The sequence below is a fragment of the Melanostigma gelatinosum genome (genome assembly GCF_949748355.1).
Source record: "Melanostigma gelatinosum genome assembly, chromosome: 12".
NCBI lineage: Eukaryota > Metazoa > Chordata > Actinopteri > Perciformes > Zoarcidae > Melanostigma > Melanostigma gelatinosum.
The window spans coordinates 27,693,203-27,713,728 of record NC_136645.1 but is presented as its reverse complement, the minus strand read 5'-3'; the positions used below and the strand labels follow the sequence as shown (position 1 = coordinate 27,713,728).

The 20,526-nt window shown below is 43.2% G+C and overlaps 1 protein-coding gene across 2 annotated transcripts in view; it reads left to right on the top strand.

Annotated features, from left to right (window-relative positions):
• The first annotated feature begins 152 nt into the window (after positions 1-152).
• zswim8 (zinc finger, SWIM-type containing 8) overlaps positions 153-20,526 on the top strand; it is a 37,869-nt gene continuing 17,495 nt past the window's right edge. For both annotated transcript variants that reach the window (XM_079280070.1, XM_079280069.1), the window contains exons 1-9: positions 153-1,512; positions 9,973-10,126; positions 12,193-12,287; positions 13,011-13,183; positions 13,711-13,818; positions 14,570-14,651; positions 18,793-18,913; positions 19,698-19,899; positions 20,134-20,309. In XM_079280070.1, coding sequence (XP_079136196.1) covers positions 1,335-1,512; positions 9,973-10,126; positions 12,193-12,287; positions 13,011-13,183; positions 13,711-13,818; positions 14,570-14,651; positions 18,793-18,913; positions 19,698-19,899; positions 20,134-20,309 — 1,289 coding nt within the window. In that variant the 5' untranslated portion in view covers positions 153-1,334. The remainder of the gene's footprint in view (positions 1,513-9,972; positions 10,127-12,192; positions 12,288-13,010; positions 13,184-13,710; positions 13,819-14,569; positions 14,652-18,792; positions 18,914-19,697; positions 19,900-20,133; positions 20,310-20,526) is intronic.

Genomic DNA, 20,526 nt, shown 5'->3' with positions numbered 1-20,526 from the left:
CGGCTCAATCCGAGCTGAAAGCCTTCTGAAACGCTGCCTGGAGCTGGCAGCCGGAAGCTGTGATCAGCTGATAGAGGAGGAGCCGAAGAGAGGTGAGCCATCTTCCCCCGGCAGATACACTCTAATAGAGCCTGGTCGAGGGGGATACGGGAAATCATCTGGGAATCCCGGTGTCATTTGGAGGCAGAGGCGAGTACAAGACGACAGACAGCCGGTGTCACTCGGGAAGGAAGATATGTGAAGGACTCTTCAGATACCTGCATCAGAGCTGATTGAGGGATGTATCAGCTGTGAACGTCAGAGAGGAGGCTCTCATACTAATACAAAGAAAGGAAAATATTGAGCTCGGAGGGGGATTAAGATCGAAATAATAACCTTATGTAAACTAGGACAATGCAAAAGTCTAGAAGATACGCACTGTAAATAAGATGTAGTTCGTACAGTACGAAAGGTGTTTATCGTCACCGGTAAATGTAAACAAACAGCTATTGAAGCTAGCTCAAGTTAGCCGATTGGGGTTAGCTTTCTATTGCTAATGCATATAGCTTAGCTAATACACGGTTGTACCGGAGCAGAACGACGGTAAACCGACCTGAACAAACGTGTTTTGGGGCTCGTAAACCAATTTAACTTTAATATAGTCGTTTGCATCGGATGACAGATGTTTGTGTTGCAGTATGCGGTTAATAGCATAATTAGCATTTCAGCTAACGTCGGCTAAATGTTATGTGCATTAGCAGCCCAGCATTCTAACAGAACTAGCACACTAAATGTAGAATAAAGAAGACATCCGGCATTACTACAAGCTACGTGTGTTTTTGACGTCGACTCTTTAAAGTATTTCGCCATGAAACAAACACTTTCGGGATTGGTGTAGCTGTTAACAGATAATCTAGATATCAACGTTAGTGTTCCAGTTGATTGTCTGAAAGAAGTAGAACAACTTCATGACTTCTTAAAGAACCACATCGACATCCCTTGTCAGCGCTGTTGGAGCTCTATCTGGTGTGTTCGTGCATACCGTTAGTGGATGGACATTTTAAGTTTAGCACTCTATTCTCCTCGTTGTGTTTGACAGTAAGAACACTTGTCTGGTGAGTTTGGCTCAGTACAGTCCGTATTATGGGGCTGTGTGTGAGGGCCCAGCGGTAATAAGCCTCTCAGCTGTGTTCTGGTTGCTAGTGGCCTCCCCTCCCCCAGTCTTCAGACTCTTATTCTCCCCCAGTGTTGGACACTGTCCGCCGGGTCTCACTTGATTCTTTTAGATTGAAGCGAAAGGCCGTGACCTCTAGTCTCAGTCCCCTGGACTCGGAAGCAGTTAAGAAGTGGATGTAATGGAACTGATGTTCGCCGAGTGGGAGGATGGGGAGAGGTTCTCCTTCGAAGACTCGGACCGGTTCGAGGAAGACTCTCTGTGCTCCTTCATCTCAGAGGCCGAGAGCCTCTGTCAGAACTGGAGGGGCTGGAGGAAGCAGTCCGCTGGACCCAACTCCCCCACTGTCAAGATTAAAGGTTTGAGGACTCACACACACACACGTTCATTCTTTGTGAATACTTTGAGATATTGCGTCAATTTCCGGAATCGGTGTGAAGGTTTTATGAAGTGTATTACAGCAGGGCTAAAGTACACCAGCAGTATGACCTGTTGCTGGAACACTTGTGATATCTTATTATACAATTATTATTTTATATTTTTCTAATATTCGTATCAACTGGAGTGTTACAATAAGAAACGTGCTGGTTAGTGTAGTCCTATTCCAAACACTGGCTGTCGCTGACACTATTGCAGCTCAGTAAATAACAGTCCAGCACTGTCCATGTATCGCTGTGCATGTGTTTCAAAGCAGGACTGATATATTAGTCACTTTTAAGTCACTGTTTTTGGACTTAAGCAAAAGCACATTGGCAGTTTTTTGCGACAAGCTACTACTCCAGTCTCAATCTCACAAGCTTTTGGAAGTGCACTCCCGTGTATTTTAATCATTCTATGGCTTGTAGTGTTGTGGAAGTATCTTGGCAGTCTGGGCCCACTGGCTACAAGTAGATGTGTTTCCTGACCAGTCAGTCAGCATACAGTGTACATCATGTGTGTGCTGATGCCTCCCAGCAACCTTCTGCATTTGTACACTGCGTCTTTGCCTTTGCACAGGGACAAATGTCCTTGTCAAAATAGTGACGGAACTATTTTAGAAGTCAAAGTGCTTTATTTAAGAGCCTCGCATACCATCTACGATGGTACCACTGTTTCTTTTTCTGCCGTGACCTCAGAATTAACAATATAGTACATACACATCAATAAGTTTTATATGGTCTTAGTTCTCTGGTGTGCCCTCTAGTGGAGCACGTGTTGTGCATGGGCCGGTATATGAACGCCAACGCAAGGCTAAAAAGCAACTAAATCTCCAGCTTTAGCCTGATATAGCCTCCAAACATGACAAAAGGAACAATGCATGCAAGTAAGTAGATATCTGGCCCTAGCTATCAGAATAAATATACTTATGGACTTACTCTGAAAATGAACTAGCTCCATGTGAAAGGTTGGTTTAAATTCCTTACAATTGCTATAGATAGAAATTAGTCTTGTTCATTTTTTCTGAATAATGTTCTTTGCTCAACTACATGAATTTTGGCAGTTTCCAAATCATGATGTTTGCTGCCACTGGTTTGCCTACTGTCATTTCATAATAAAGAGTAATGAGTGAGTTTATTTTGTAGGACACAACACACAACAGTATTTAACTTCAATCGTACCAAATTCTCTAAGCAGCTTCGCCTTAACAGGTTTTGCTCTTTTCCAAGAGCTGAGTTTCGTCTTCGGTGGTTTCGAAGCTTTCATAGTAGAACCGAGCTTTTCTACTGACTGAAAAAAGGACACTTTAGACTATTTTATTAATTTAAGAAAGCCAGTAAGAGTGGGGGAGAAAAAAAATCGATACAGCATAGAATCACGCTATTTTGCGTGGCGATATTTCATCAATACACAAACGCCAAGTATTAATCTTTTAAATTTTTTTTTTATCAACTATTAATATGGCAATTAGGGATGTCTGTATTTACCAATTTGACCATAACTGCTGTTATATAAGTCACGGTTTCATAACCATAACAATTGAAGAAGCTAAGATATTTTGGATGTCCTGATTAACGACATGTTTGTGTGTGCGGTGAAATGTCCTGTAACACTTGTGTGTGTGTGTGCGCGCAGGTTTGTCTTGTATGTTTGAATGTCTTGCCACTCACCTGAAGTGTTGTAAACGTTTTAGAGGGAACCAACGCTCCAGTCTTACATCAGCCAAAAAGAGCCTTAAATCAGCAGCGTGGGAGCATTTTAGATGTAGAAAATGACCAGAGAGTCGTGTGAATCTCAGATAATTCCAAAGTTGAACCATCAAAGTGTGAAATCCAATTTACTGCCCATCATTATCGGCCTGTATTAGGTGAAAATATGCGATCTGGAGTTCAGCATTAATGCTTTCTAGTCGCTGGTCTGATAATGATGCATGTGAACAACAAATCTGTTTTGAAATCGACTGGAGGAGAGCTAGTAACGGCAGTAACGTTGACAGCTGTTATAAAGTGCTGCTCAGAGCCGTGAGGAGGTTACATTGAGTTACATTGTGGTGCGTTCAAACTCCATTCAGTAAAAATAGGTATTGGACGAAAGTAAATTATTACGTTATCATGATGTGTTCAAATGTAATCTTGTAAAATGTAGTTTTGGTGAGAAACTTGAATAAATCCAGTTGTTTTAAAGAGATGTTTTTACAGCAACATAAATAGATGAATTGTGACCTGTTTAATTTCCTAGCACTAGCTCTAAGCAGCTTATAATACATAATTAAAATTACCAATGGTAAGATTTTACCAATGCATATCGTGATATCGTGACTTGCGTATCGTGGCTTGTGTATTGTGACTCACGTGTCATGATATCGTGACTTGCGTATAGTGGTATCGTGACTTACGTTTCATGACGATATCGTCTCGTGACTTACGTTTGATGATGATATCGTCTCGTGACTTACGTATTGTGATATCGTATTGTGGTATCGTGACTTACGTCTCATGATAATATCGTATTGTGGTATCGTGACTTACGTCTCATGATAATATCGTATCGTGACTTGCGTATTGTGATATTGTTTTGTGACTTGCGTATTGTGATATCGTATTGTGGTATCGTGACTTACGTTTCATGATAATATCGTATCGTGACTTGCGTATTGTGATATTGTTTTGTGACTTGCGTATTGTGGTATCGTGACTTACGTGTCATAATACCGTATCGTGACTTACGTTTCATGATATCGTATCGTGACTTTCATATAGTGATATCGTATCGTGGGGCCTCTGGTGATTTTCACCACTAAAAGCCAGCCAGCTAGTTGTTTCAAACCAGTGCTTGAAATACTACTCCATGTACATGCTCATCAAAGATTGTTTTCTATGCACCATTTGGTAAGTTTGTCCATTTTTCTTGGCATTTCTGCCGCAGTCATTCTGAACAAGAGGACACTTATTCATTGTTATTAGAGTTTAGTTTCACAATATAATTAGAGTTTTCTCCGTACAATAATGTGAAATAAAACTACTTGTATATGGTCATGGTCGGGGACATATTCTGCAGAAATCCATTGTGATTCTCAGCAAATTACATTCCAGAAACCTTTTGGGGATTTAGGATTTCTTTGGTGACATCACATATTCAATAAGACTTATTTACTATACGATGCATAATGAATTATTGCTGTCTTTGGCTGATCCAAGTACGGTACCATAACGGCACAAACGGACCTAGCGGGGCTGGCCTGACCGGGTTTACTCAATTGACTGCTTACATAACTGCAGTGTTTTACGGTGCTGCTCTGTCGCCTCTGTCCACGTGCCGACAGTGACCACTTTTCGCGCTGCAACGTTAATCTGTAATAAATTAGTTTTTCATTGCGTGAGAAAATGGACATCTTATGGTCAATGCTCGAGAGTTGTCAAGCCTGCACAACATGTTTTCTGTCCCAAGTTACGTGCACAGATGCATGAAGAGCTGAGAATTCCATACACGGATACATTTTTTGATGCACTTCCGTGCTGATGCGTGTGGTATTTTGAGCCCTGCAGACTCGCACTGTCCAAACAAACATTGTTCAAACCCACAGAACTTAATTTTAAATTTGAGTAAAGATCTCAGAGTTTCCAACGGTCAAAATATGTTGGGCTGAGTTTTGGAGAAATGGTTTGAAATGATGCCGGGCCCAGCATCATGTGACAAGACATGTCACAAAGGGCTAAACGGTGGAAGAGTTGTTCAAATATGGCTGCCTCTTCACTCCAGACAAAGTGGCATCGTCCCTGAAAACAATGTTCTTGCTTCCTACTTCAGTGGCAATCTCTGGCTGGGCCTGGCCATCTGCCTTAAAAGGCTTTTACACCATATCCAAAATACATCTCTGATCTGCTGCTACCTTACGAACCATCCCGACCCCTCAGGTCGTCTGGGACCGGTCTACTTTCTGTTCCCAGAGTCAGAACTAAACATGGAGAAGCAGCGTTCAGTTTTTCTGCTCCACATATCTGGAACAAAGTCCCAGAAAGCTGCAGGTCTGCTGAGACCCTCAGCTCATTTAAATCAAGATTGAAGACTTTTCTGTTTGCTGCTGCCTTTAATTGAACCACATTCAATTAATATATTAATCAATTTCCTGCATTTCTGCATTTTACTACTGTATTTTATTTCTTACACTGTTCTTAATTGATTGCGTGCAGCGTAATGTCTCAGGGAGACATCAATTATTGTTTCAATGTATGTTTTAAATCTCCTTTGCTTTTGCCTTATGTTTTGATGCTTTTAATGGTTTTATGTGAAGCACTTTGAATTACCTTGTTGTTGAAATGTGCTATACAAATAAACTTGCCTTGCCTATATTGAACCCAAGTGGTTGAAAAGGTAGCTAATAGGGCCGTGTGTGTGTGTGCGCGTGCGTGTGCGCACTGAGTGGAGCTCAGTAGACAGAGACGGGGTTTCTTATTCTGCTTGCTTGTCGTGGTTGTAAATAGAACTACGGTCCTAGTTCTATCAGCCCCATGGTAGCAATCTACAGACGAGAAACGACAGGGACGAGAAGGTGCAGGAGAGAGAGAGAAGCAAGCTGCAAACAGCTGTTTCTATGTGCCTCCCCCGGCTGATTTCAGTCTACACGTGTGTTTTAATAAGTGTAGGCCTATTCTTTGATTTTTAAACAGCCATGTTGTTATTAAGGAATGATTAATGATCCATTGTTTCATTACAACGTTTTGCTCTGCGACGATTCAGTTGTGAGATTGGCAGCCGAATCGGGCTCCTTGGATACAATCTTCGTAAAAACGAAAAGGAAAGCAAATTTGATCATTTCAGTAGTGACTGTGTCGTAAAACCAAAATGTATTAGTGTTGATGTAGCCTCAGTGAGGTCTACATGAAAGGGTCAACATGCTTTACTGTCAGGAGGATTTTAGCACCCTGTGTGTACTAGGGGTGCAGTTGATAACTAAAATGATGATGGCGTGGGAAAGGTTAGCTGTTAGCGAGCTGATGTTAGCCATGTCTTAGTGAGGTGAGGCACTTGCAAACACAACACTGCAGCTTTCTGATGTATCCACATTCCACTATAACACAAGAAACTAGCATAACTTACAGAAATATGGGTAGCCTAAAACTGATATATAATGCAGGAATTGATTAATATCCTTGAATGTGGTTCAATTAAAGGCAGCAGCAAACAGAAAAGTCTTCAATCTTGATTTAAATGAGCTGAGGGTCTCAGCAGACCTGCAGCTTTCTGGGACTTTGTTCCAGATATGTGGAGCAGAAAAACTGAACGCTGCTTAGTTCAGTTTTCATGTTTTCATGTTTAGTTCTGACTCTGGGAACAGAAAGTAGACCGGTCCCAGACGACCTGAGGGGTCGGGATGGTTCATAAGGTAGCAGCAGATCAGAGATGTATTTTGGCCCTAAACCATTCAGTGCTTTGTAAACCAACAGCAGGATTTTAAAGTCAATTCTTTGTTGGACAGGAAGCCAGTGCAAAGACATCAGAACTGGGGTGATGTGATCCACCCTCCTGGTCTTAGTGAGGACTCGAGCTGCAGCGTTCTGAATCAGCTGCAGCTTTCTGACGGACTTTTTACAGAGACCTGTAAACACACCGTTACAGTAGTCGAGTCTGCTGAAGATAAATGCATGGACACGTTTTACCTGTTGAGACATAAGTCCTCTGATCCTTGATATATTCTTCAGGTGATTGTAGGCTGATTATGTAATTGTCTTGATGAGGCTGTTCAGGTTGAGGTCTGAATCCATAACTACACCTAGATTTCTGGCTCTGTTTGTGCCAGTAAGTACTTTTACTTTTGTACTTTATGTTGTGATCAGACTTTTTAAACTTTGACTTATTATTATTATTATTATTATTATTATTATTATTATTATTATTATTATTTTATACCTATATTTAGCTTATTCTTGTTGCCTGTTGTCAGACATTATGAATACAAGAATGGGTGGATATATATATTTTAGATATGAAAGAACATATGTACTGAACAGCACATGTTGTAAATGACTGTGGCAATGCTCTTTGGCGTCGGTGTTACTGAATGGCCTCAAACACATCACATAACACTTTTATATCAAACGCATGCAGATTATTATATCTGCAAAAGCATATCGGCCCCGTCATTGGTTGGGCTCTAATTGGAATGGTACCACATTATATGATGATAGGAATGAGGAAGCTATGAAAACAAGACTGAGACAATAGCAACCTAACCTAAAAGGTGACCTTCAAACGTTTAAAAATGAAAACTATAATACTTCCTTTCTGTTTGCCCAAGCAGTGCAAATAGCACTTGATGTCGGAACGTGCTTGACTGCATGTTTGTGGTGCAAACTTTTTTTAATTGCTCTTACTTGAAATGTCGCTGTTTAACTGAGCTATGGAATTGTACCATCTCCAGATAGCTAACGTCTAGCGTTCGCTTTGTTTGCCTCATAGAGGCGAGGCCCAGTTTGCCTTCTTAACAAAAGCAGCAGCAGTTGATGAAATGGCACCAGGATCTGGACATCTCGGTGATGGCTTCATGTCATGTTGAAAGCTTAGACTGTAGAAGTGGACGTAGTCATCGTGACGTCACTCAGTGGTTTGTGGACTGATGTTTTGAAGCCTTGAGTTCTGTGATTTCACCGTCGCCATCTTGACTTTTTGCAACCAGTGAACAGGAAGTGACCATATCTGGTAGAGACCTGTCAATCACTGTGTAGCATACTCTGCTTTATGGTCTCTTTTACTCTAAATGGACCATAAAGTACTAAATGAACATCATACTGTATTGAAGAAGACTTGAATACATCAAGTGAGAAGTAGAGTCCTTTTCTCATAGACTTCGATACAACCGGAGGAGATGCCCCCTGCTGGTCAGTAGAGAGAATGAAAGCGTCTGGTTTTAAACTGGGGAGTGTGAGAGTAAATCAGCCAAGCCATAGTGTGACACAAAGCACACACCTCCTGAGGGATGCTACTCTGTTTGTCTTGATGGGTTCCCCATGCCCTGTAACCATGAGACCCTGAGCCTTTACAGCAAGGATGGCATTCTGTGAATGGAGGGCTTTGCTCCATATAAGGTAAAGCAGCACCATTATTGGCTTGGAAGTGAGGTCTGTAATCTGAGACTCCTCACTTTTTCTTCTCTCAGCAACAGACTACTGTGCTCTCAGTAAGACTCCTGACGCTGTGGTTAGGCTGCCCATTCTTCACTCCACTCTTTTATTTATTCTCAGTTTTTGTACCTTGACAAAACTACAGCTCTAAGTTTCATATTCATTACACCAACTATAGTGACCAGCATAGAAAGAGCAACATCGTGCTGTTCTCAGGGCCGTGCTGGTATGGGACTAGTGTGTCAGAGATTTGTGACTAAATAGATCCTGGTGGCATCTGTCTTTGACAAAGTTGTTCTCAGGCTTTTATTCTAGTTTGTTGCAGTTATGAGGCAGATGGTCAACACCTTCTCAGGACGCCTGAGCCGGCAGCTCGTAGCCATGGATGTATAGAGAGAACTGGATATGGTGTTCATTATTATGAAAGTGGCGCATGAAGCACAAAAAGGTGGACTTCCGACTATACATTTCTGATGAAAGTTCCCAGATCTTCCACATTATGTGGCCCAAAAAGCAAGCCCCGCCTCCCAGCCCTCAGTCAAGCCTCACTCTCATTCACATGAATAACTCTGGATTCAGCTCTTGCAACACTATAATACGCACTGTACAGCACAACACTATAAAATACAATGAAATGCATCAATACAGTACAAAAGTAGCAGATTTAGTTGCATGATTACTGGTGATTGCAGCTTTGGTTTGCTTCTATTTAGTTTTTGTTTGTTTGAAACCGGCATCATTTTTGGCTTTCTGGAGAACTGCGCATACAAACAAGTTCACACTCATCACTGCTCGTCCTCTGGTCCTCAGCAACACACCTGACATGTCATAGATGAGTCACACACACAAGTCACAGCTCCTCACGGTCACAATGCCAGAGCACAATGAAAACACCAGGAGCAGACTTTACTGTTGGTTGACCTGGGAAGCCAACTGAAAGGGTCCCAAACAGTTTTAGATGAATCATGATGTTGAGATATGAAAAGGCTGAGTGGCTAGTAAGTTTTGAAAAGCATTAGCTCCAGTGGCTACAAGTCATGAAGACACAAGCCGTCTTTGTCAGGTCATATTTCCTGACAGCCAGAGATATAATGTGGTACATTTTGACATGTTTCTTCTTATTCTTTCACAGACGTTTCAGAGAATTTAGGTCATGAAAATGTGTCTAAGAGTTGTGGAAATCATTTAACCAACCGCTCTCAATAATGTGATTCTAGAGTGAAGGAACATCAATGCACTAGCTGTCGTTCTTCTCATTTTCCTCTCCTCTGTGGTCTTCCTCAGACGGTCAGGTGATTCCACTGGTGGAGTTGTCAGCGAAACAGGTAGCGTTCCACATCCCGTTTGAGGTGGTGGAGAAGGTCTACCCGCCTGTCCCAGAACAGCTCCAGCTCCGCATCGCCTACTGGAGCTTCCCCGAGAATGAGGAGGACATCAGGTGAGAGCACTGATGACCTGGATTTGTTTCTTCACCTTTTATTAGGGATGTGCCGATTGACAATCATGTCTCCTGTTGACAGCCAAGTATCGTTTTCAGCAACACACCTGCCACGTCATAGATGAATCGCACACACAAGTCACGGCTCCTCACGGTCACAAACACCAGAGAAATCCACTCCGGTTCAGAGGAAAACACCACGAGTAGACTTCACTGTGAGGCAGCCTGAACCTGGGGCCCCAACTAAAAGGGCCCCAAACTGTTTAAGATGTATATGATGTTTAAATATGAAAAATATTGAAATATGTTACAATTCTAACTCTTTGTACCTTCAAATAACTTACAAAAGGCCCCCAAAACATGTACAACTTACAGTATATACAACTCAACTGTATTGTACTGCATTGCTTTTGATCTTTACTTTTACAGGTTGCAGATTTAGATGTCTTGCCTTTTTATATATATTCTTTTAAGTTTATTGGTTAATTTTGATCAAAGCTGCTCCGGTCGATTGGCTGCCGACCGCGAACAGCTGATATATTTCAAATGGTTTGCTCTATGGTCTCTATAAATGCCGATCAGGTAAGATGAAGCGTGAGCTCCGAGCACGCTCGGGGGCGTGAATACTCGTACTCAGTGAAAGTAGCGAGCAGCATTAGCTCCAAAAGTCACCAAATCTAGCAAGAAAGTCACCAAGTAGTGACACTGACCGCCCGTCCCTTCAGACCAACATCCAAAGACATCCCTTAAGCCAGTGGTTCTCAAACTGTTTCTGTCACGCCCCACTTTGGAGGAAGAAAAATGTTCATGCCCCACCACCTCAACAAAAATGTAACAAAATGGTCTATGTTGAATTTTTATTGAAACAACATTTTGTGACTCCTCCATCTGTGCTTTTTCAAATAATAGTCAAGTAGCAATCACTTTCAAGTAAACCAGATTGCTCCATCAGACAAAAACAAATAAAATGTGCAATCACTTTGTTAGAACAATGCAAATAAAGTTATATCTGTGCAAAAAAGAACTACAATTTGGCAAAAAATAGCGTCAGACATGAAGCACAGACTGGTCTCTCCTCATCTCCGACCGCGTTCCCTGTGAAACACAGAGCAAGAGAGGCGTCATCATATGTTCTTCTTGGCTGCGTGCTGTTCGTCTCGGATGCATCGCTTGCGGTTGCTTTTCTGTTCCCGCCAAATGTCTCTTCATTTGGAACACTAAGCCACACATGTGAGTCGCCAAGGATCATGGCCGTCGCGCATGCGCAAGCGTAACCTGTTAACGGCGTAACGTAAACATTTACACGAAAGTACAGGCATTTCGCCATGTATTTATAAATTACTTAAAAAAACAAATAATAATAATTCTGCATTTCCCCCTGCGCCCCACTAGAGGGGAGCGCCCCACAGTTAGAGAACCACTGCCTTAAATGATCATTATGAACATAAAGAACCAACATGGCTACTGTTCGTCTTACAGCTGTTAAGATGGTGACGAGGAATGAGTTCACAGACATGCAGACATGCAGACATGCAGACATGCAGACAGGCAGACAGGCAGACAGGCAGACAGGCAGACAGGCAGACAGGCAGGTAGACATGCAGACAGGCAGGTAGACATGCAGACAGGCAGCCAGGATGTAATGACAATTTCAACAAAAATGTTCTGAAGATGATTACCAACCTTGCCTTTGAGTGAGATTTAGTTAACGGGACCAGCTATGGGAACCCAAGCTTAGATTTTGAGCAAACCTCGACAGGCTTGGATGAAATGGAGTAGTTTCCTAGACAAAGGAGGCCTTCACACACAACTGCACAGCACCAACTAACAGGTGGAAGCACAACAAACCTACCCAGCGTCCTTGTTAACACTCTTATTATCCAATGTCCTGACAGAAAAAGTTATCCAGAAATGAATTTTGACTGACCTTTGACTGACCTGACCCATTGAACAGGATGTACTTCGTCTTTGTGGTTCATTTCATCCGCTGGTTCTCTTGATCTTCGCTTCACATGTGACTTGTCTTCTTCTCTCACCGTCTCTCTCCCTGTCCTCTCTTGCTGCAGGTTATATTCCTGCCTGGCTAATGGGAGTCCGGATGAATTCCAACGTGGAGAGCAGCTCTACAGGATCAGGGCTGTCAAAGACCCCCTGCAGATTGGTGGGTTTAGTTGTCACTCTGACCACACTTGGGCCCTGTTCAGACCGGACATCGACATGCGACAGTACGTCAGTTCACACCTGGCATTGGAACTCCAGTGACCACTTGTGATCAGATCAACCTTCCCTGCTCTACATGCAAATACATGGCTCACACACCAGACGCTGCAACATGATATTACAAGAATGTCAGTCACAACAGCCTACATATTTGAGAATTCGGGTATATTTTAAGAACCTAAAAATATACGGTTATTATCTAACGTGTGTCCCCGGGGACCTCCGTTCCGCACACACCACCACACAAAGCCAGCTATGCGCTTCCCCTTCCAGTCTGTAGTCTGTAGAGAAACAGCCCATAGATGAGATGTATTTTAATATCTTGCTCTAGAAAGAGAATACACAGAAGCTGTGCGTTTACTCGCGGTCTCCTCGAATGATCGGATCTCAATGTGTCTCCGGTACATTCACCCCTGAACATACTGTTAACGATAACCGTTTACAGTATAGTGTGCTCTGTATGGAATACCAATCTATAGACTGAAGCTTACAATGATGGTATACTTGAGTAAGTCATTCACTTCCACTGTATCAATAAATTGGTACATTACAAAGTCAGTGATAAAATACTTACAAAATATATTCAATTGAGTGAGTTCATTAATGTATTAATGTGAAGAGCTAAGACGGTTGAGTCCTCCCCCCTCTGTCTCTCTGTGCCCAGGTTTCCATCTCAGTGCTACAGTGGTGACCAGTCAGTCCGGTCAGTCCAAAGGGGCTTACAATGTGGCGGTCATGTTCGATCGCTGCCGCATCACTTCCTGCAGCTGCACCTGTGGCGCCGGGGCCAAATGGTGCGCCCATGTGGTGGCTCTCTGCCTCTTCAGGATCCACAATGTGAGTTCATGTCCACACAGACAAAGTCTATTAAACCGTGTCACATTTTCATTGAGTGAAAAACCAAGCGACAGTATGAATAGACCACAGGATGTTTCGGGCCCAGCAGCATCATCAGATGAGAAGGAAGTGTCCGTCATCGAACTCCACACAGAACGTGTTTACAACCACACATAGACAATACCAAGGAGCAGTTTCAGTTTCTTAAATGCAGATGTTTTCTGTTTAATATGGCTGTTAAAGGACAGTATGGGGTTTCAGGCTGTTGGTCACACAAGATAAGCAATTTGAAGACGCATCATTTGGACTCTGGGAATGTATGATGGCTTTTATTGTTTCATCATTCAGGGATTTTCAAAACTAAATCAGTTATTTGAAAATAATCAATATGATAATGGGCAATGGAGGGACTGTAATGTGAAAGTCCTCTCTTAATTTAAAGACTGCCCACAGATGTGCTACATAGTTCACTTGTTCAGGTGATTTGGTGTTGCTGCTCATTGCAGTGTGTGTGCGTGTGTGTGCAGGCATCAGCAGTGTGTCTGAGGGCTCCAGTCTCTGAGTCTTTGTCCAGGCTGCAGAGGGACCAGCTCCAGAAGTTCGCCCAGTACCTCATCAGTGAGCTGCCTCAGCAGGTAACATCATGTCTGTGTATGTATGATATCGCCATGATTTAAACGTTGTATCAGGGCTTGACAGTGAGGGCTGCCAGGTTGCCACTCACAACCATTTTGAGAAATGAGCCAATTCCATCAAAGGCTCCACTTTTCAACATATACATATAGGGACAGCAGAACTTAGCCCCAAAATGAATGTTTTTTATTATATTTGTTGCATCAGTGATACTTCGATGCTGTTGCAGTCAGAACCAGACAAAGCTGCATGTGTGTTTGTTGCACTCGAGCTTCTGTTTTAGAGACTCATGTGAAGCAAACTATTTAGTTTGACTGTGAAGTGAAAAGTTGAACGAACCCGTCAGCATCACAAAAGTGTGCAAATTTATTCCAACTGACAAAGAACCACCCGAACCTGACGAGGTATCTTGAGCTGTTATGCTGCAAAGTATTTACAAGACATTGATGAACCGGAGCAGGTGCTATCCTGCCTCACGCATTCTATTGGCCAGGTGCCAGAAAAAACAAAATATTAAGAAGAAATAAGACAAATCAATACCTGCATGAACTATTTAATTTGTATTATTTAATGACTATTCAAACTTCATGGCCCGTCCTTGTTAAAACTGCACAGTATCTAACGTATTTCAAATATCAGGTGACCAAAAGCTGGTGCCTGGTTACCAGCAGATAACCACTTTTAACAAGTCACGTCGGTGTTGAGCCCTGCGTGTACAGGACAAATCTGACAAAGCATTCCTGTTTGTCTCAGATCCTCCCCACAGCTCAGCGGCTGCTGGATGAGCTGCTGTCCTCTCAGTCTACCGCCATCAACACCGTGTGTGGAGCTCCAGGTACAGTAGCAGCGACGATAACACTTCTATGTTCCTGACGTTGAGCAATAGAGCACCGTCTGATGTCATCACCACAGGAGATCACTTCAGTCACTGACAACACCAGAGTCGACCAGTGTCAGCCGAAATGATTGCATGTTTCTGCAGCTAGGTGGCAGTGCTGCTGCAGAGGTGTTTCCTTTGTGCTGCTCTTGTGAAGAGTGTCTGCTTACATGCCGTTGTTGTGAATGGAGAGAGGCGTGTTAATGTTGTGGATGGAGAGAGGTGTGTTAATGTTGTGAATGGAGAGAGGTGTGTTAATGTTGTGAATGGAGAGAGGTGTGTTGATGTTGTGGCTGGAGAGAGGTGTGTTGATGTTGTGGATGGAGAGAGGTGTGATAATGTTGTGAATGGAGAGAGGTGTGTTGATGTGGATGGAGAGAGGTGTGTTGATGTTGTGAATGGAGAGAGGTGTGATAATGTTGTGAATGGAGGGAGGTGTGTTGATGTTGTGGATGGAGAGAGGTGTGTTGATGTTGTGGATGGAGAGAGGTGTGTTGATGTTGTGAATGGAGAGAGGTGTGATAATGTTGTGGATGGAGAGAGGTGTGATAATGTTGTGAATGGAGAGAGGTGTGATAATGTTGTGAATGGAGAGAGGTGTGTTGATGTGGATGGAGAGAGGTGTGTTGATGTTGTGAATGGAGAGAGGTGTGATAATGTTGTGGATGGAGAGAGGCGTGTTGATGTTGTGGATGGAGAGAGGTGTGTTAATGTTGTGAATGGAGAGAGGCGTGTTAATGTTGTGGATGGAGAGAGGTGTGTTAATGTTGTGGATGGAGAGAGGCGTGTTGATGTTGTGAATGGAGAGAGGCGTGTTGATGTTGTGAATGGAGAGAGGCGTGTTGATGTTGTGAATGGAGAGAGGAGTGTTAATGTTGTGGATGGAGAGAGTTGTGTTAATGTTGTGAATGGAGAGAGGTGTGTTAATGTTGTGAATGGAGAGAGTTGTGTTAATGTTGTGAATGGAGAGAGGCGTGTTAATGTTGTGGATGGAGAGAGGTGTGTTAATGTTGTGAATGGAGAGAGTTGTGTTAATGTTGTGAATGGAGAGAGGAGTGTTAATGTTGTGAATGGAGAGAGGCGTGTTAATGTTGTGGATGGAGAGAGGTGTGTTAATGTTGTGGATGGAGAGAGTTGTGTTAATGTTGTGAATGGAGAGAGTTGTGTTAATGTTGTGAATGGAGAGAGGCGTGTTAATGTTGTGGATGGAGAGAGGTGTGTTCATGTTGTGGATGGAGAGAGTTGTGTTAATGTTGTGAATGGAGAGAGTTGTGTTAATGTTGTGAATGGAGAGAGGTGTGTTAATGTTGTGGATGGAGAGAGTTGTGTTAATGTTGTGAATGGAGAGAGTTGTGTTAATGTTGTGAATGGAGAGAGTTGTGTTAATGTTGTGAATGGAGAGAGTTGTGTTAATGTTGTGAATGGAGAGAGGCGTGTTAATGTTGTGGATGGAGAGAGGTGTGTTAATGTTGTGGATGGAGAGAGGTGTGTTAATGTTGTGGATGGAGAGAGTTGTGTTAATGTTGTGAATGGAGAGAGTTGTGTTAATGTTGTGAATGGAGAGAGGTGTGTTAATGTTGTGGATGGAGAGAGTTGTGTTAATGTTGTGAATGGAGAGAGTTGTGTTAATGTTGTGAATGGAGAGAGTTGTGTTAATGTTGTGAATGGAGAGAGTTGTGTTAATGTTGTGAATGGAGAGAGGCGTGTTAATGTTGTGGATGGAGAGAGGTGTGTTAATGTTGTGGATGGAGAGAGTTGTGTTAATGTTGTGAATGGAGAGAGTTGTGTTCATGTTGTGAATGGAGAGAGGCGTGTTAATGTTGTGGATGGAGAGAGTTGTGTTAATGTTGTGAATGGAGAGAGTTGTGTTCATGTTGTGAATGGAGAGAGGTGTGTTCATGTTGTGGATGGAGAGAGGTGTGTTCATGTTGTGGATGGAGAGAGTTGTGTTAATGTTGTGACTGGAGAGAGTTGTGTTAATGTTGTGGATGGAGAGAGTTGTGTTAATGTTGTGGATGGAGAGAGGCGTGTTAATGTTGTGAATGGGGAGAGGTGTGTTAATGTTGTGGATGGAGAGAGTTGTGTTAATGTTGTGGATGGAGAGAGTTGTGTTAATGTTGTGGATGGAGAGAGTTGTGTTAATGTTGTGGATGGAGAGAGTTGTGTTCATGTTGTGGATGGAGAGAGTTGTGTTCATGTTGTGAATGGAGAGGCGTGTTCATGTTGTGGATGTTGTGAATGGAGAGAGGCGTGTTAATGCTGTGAATGGAGAGAGGTGTGTTAATGTTGTGAATGGAGAGAGGTGTGTTAATGTTGTGGATGTTGTGAATGGAGAGAGTTGTTAATGTTGTGGATGGAGAGAGTTGTGTTAATGTTGTGGATGGAGAGAGGCGTGTTAATGTTGTGACTGGAGAGAGGTGTGTTAATGTTGTGAATGGAGAGAGGTGTTAATGTTGTGGATGGAGAGAGTTGTGTTAATGTTGTGGATGGAGAGAGGCGTGTTAATGTTGTGACTGGAGAGAGGCGTGTTAATGTTGTGAATGGAGAGAGGTGTGTTAATGTGAATGGAGAGAGGTGTTAATGTTGTGGATGGAGAGAGTTGTGTTAATGTTGTGAATGGAGAGAGGTGTTAATGTTGTGGATGGAGAGAGTTGTGTTAATGTTGTGAATGGAGAGAGGTGTGTTAATGTTGTGAATGGAGAGGTGTGTTAATGTTGTGGATGGAGAGAGTTGTGTTAATGTTGTGGATGGAGAGAGGTGTGTTAATGTTGTGGATGGAGAGAGGTGTGTTAATGTTGTGGATGGAGAGAGTTGTGTTAATGTTGTGGATGGAGAGAGGTGTGTTAATGTTGTGGATGGAGAGAGGTGTGTTAATGTTGTGGATGGAGAGAGTTGTGTTCATGTTGTGGATGGAGAGAGGTGTGTTAATGTTGTGGATGGAGAGAGGTGTGTTAATGTTGTGGATGGAGAGAGTTGTGTTCATGTTGTGAATGGAGAGGTGTGTTAATGTTGTGGATGGAGAGAGGTGTGTTAATGTTGTGGATGGAGAGAGTTGTGTTAATGTTGTGGATGGAGAGAGGTGTGTTAATGTTGTGGATGGAGAGAGGTGTGTTAATGTTGTGGATGGAGAGAGTTGTGTTCATGTTGTGAATGGAGAGGTGTGTTAATGTTGTGGATGGAGAGAGGTGTGTTAATGTTGTGAATGGAGAGGTGTGTTAATGTTGTGGATGGAGAGAGTTGTGTTCATGTTGTGACTGGAGAGGTGTGTTAATGTTGTGGATGGAGAGAGTTGTGTTCATGTTGTGAATGGAGAGGTGTGTTAATGTTGTGGATGGAGAGAGGGGTGTTAATGTTGTGGATGGAGAGAGGGGTGTTAATGTTGTGGATGGAGAGAGTTGTGTTAATGTTGTGAATGGAGAGAGGTGTTAATGTTGTGGATGGAGAGAGGTGTGTTAATGTTGTGGATGGAGAGAGGTGTGTTAATGTTGTGGATGGAGAGAGGTGTGTTAATGTTGTGAATGGAGAGGTGTGTTAATGTTGTGGATGGAGAGAGTTGTGTTAATGTTGTGAATGGAGAGAGGTGTGTTAATGTTGTGGATGGAGAGGTGTGTTAATGTTGTGGATGGAGAGAGTTGTGTTAATGTTGTGAATGGAGAGAGGTGTGTTAATGTTGTGAATGGAGAGAGGAGTGTTAATGTTGTCGATGGAGAGAGTTGTGTTAATGTTGTGAATGGAGAGAGGCGTGTTCATGTTGTGAATGGAGAGAGTTGTGTTCATGTTGTGAATGGAGAGAGTTGTGTTCATGTTGTGAATGGCGAGAGTTGTGTTCATGTTGTGAATGGAGAGAGGAGTGTTAATGTTGTGGATGGAGAGAGTTGTGTTCATGTTATGAATGGAGAGAGTTGTGTTCATGTTGTGAATGGAGAGAGGAGTGTTAATGTTGTGGATGGAGAGAGTTGTGTTCATGTTGTGACTGGAGAGAGTTGTGTTGATGTTGTGGATGGAGAGAGTTGTGTTCATGTTATGACTGGAGAGAGGCGTGTTAATGTTGTGGATGTCTTGCTCAAGTTCTCATTGGATGATGTGTGTGTGTGTGCAGACCCGACAGCAGGCCCTTCAGCATCTGACCAGAGTACTTGGTACTTGGATGAGTCGACCCTCAGCGACAATATCAAAAAGACTCTGCACAAGTTCTGTGGGCCCTCACCTGTCGTCTTCAGGTACGCACTACTTGTCTCACGTAATGGTCCTTAACGCATTCTTTAAAGGGCCAGTGTGTACCATTTTGTGGAATCTGTTGGAAGTGGAATATCATATTCATAAGTATGTTTTCATTAGTGTATAATAACTAAGAATGGTTGTGCTTTGTTTGCTTCATATCTACATAGGGAGCGGGTCCTCTTCCACACAGTCTATCATATTTCTACAGTAGCCCAGAATGGACAAACTATAAACTGGCTCTAGAGGGAGCCTTTGACGACTGTGGCTAGGTGGAGAGCAGGGCCGTCCTTCAATCAGAGGGTCGGCGGTTTGATCCCCGGCTCCGCTAGTCGCATGTCGATGTGTCCTTGAGCAAGACACTTAACCCCAAAATGACTAATGTATCTGAAGGCGACCGTAGTTCTCTGCTGTGAGCCGCAGAGTGTAAAACTGTGATATCAACCAGCCGCCGTCTGACCCCCGTTGCTTCTTCAGTCGTTGTTATTATGGTAATAATGGCAGCGCTACCACGGCTTTGCACTCGCCGGCTCACACTAACGCAATTTTGGAAAGGGAGGAGAGAACGGAGGAGTATTCAGTTGGTTGTAAACTGCAGCCACAGAGATAGACGACAGCAAATCCTGGTCCTCTAAAGGTTTTAGCAGGAATATTGACTACTTCAGGGCTGTACTCGAGCTAAGCCATTTCATACAAAAAATAATTCTTACTATATTACCACTATATTACTCTTACTACTTTCTTTTTGATTGATGTACTAAGTGTGTGTGTGTGTTTAATCCACAGTGATGTAAACTCCATGTACCTGTCATCCACGGAGCCGCCAGCCGCCGCTGAATGGGCGTGTCTGCTGCGACCTCTGAGGGGCCGAGAGCCAGAAGGCATCTGGAACCTTCTGTCCATCGTCAGGGAGATGTTCAAGAGACGAGACAGCAACGCCGCCCCGCTGCTTGAGATTCTCACTGAACAGTGCCTCACCTATGAACAGGTACATCCGTAACATACAAGCTCACCTCAAACAATGAACTCGTTGTGGTAACCTACGTCAACGGCTGAGTCCAATTTAACAACACGGAAAAGAAGGCCGATAGTTTCGACCACGTGAACACCTTGATGACTTTTATTTATGTCGGTGCATTGTGCTGGCAATCTCTGGGCCTTTCATAAGGTAACTGTTGTCTACTGTACATCCTCTGATGCACACCTCACTGCGTGTGTTCAGATCATCAGCTGGTGGTACAGCGTTCGGACCTCGGCGTCCCACAGCAGCGCCAGTGGCCACACCGGACGCAGCAACGGCCAGTCAGAGGTGGCGGCTCACGCCTGTGCCAGCATGTGTGATGAGATGGTGGTGCTGTGGAGGCTGGCAGTGCTCGACCCCACGATGAGCCCCTGCAGGTCAGACCTCTTGAACTGTCAGAGTTTGGTCATGATTGGGAAGTCATCACTTAATGATTGCATTAAACACCATATTTAAAGGGACGGCTCACCCTAGAATCCCAAATACATATGTTTCCTCCTACCTGTAGTTCTATGTATCATTCTAGATTGTTTTTGGTGTGAGTTGCAGAGTGCTGGAGGTATCGGCTGTAGAGATGTGCAATCTAGTCCCATT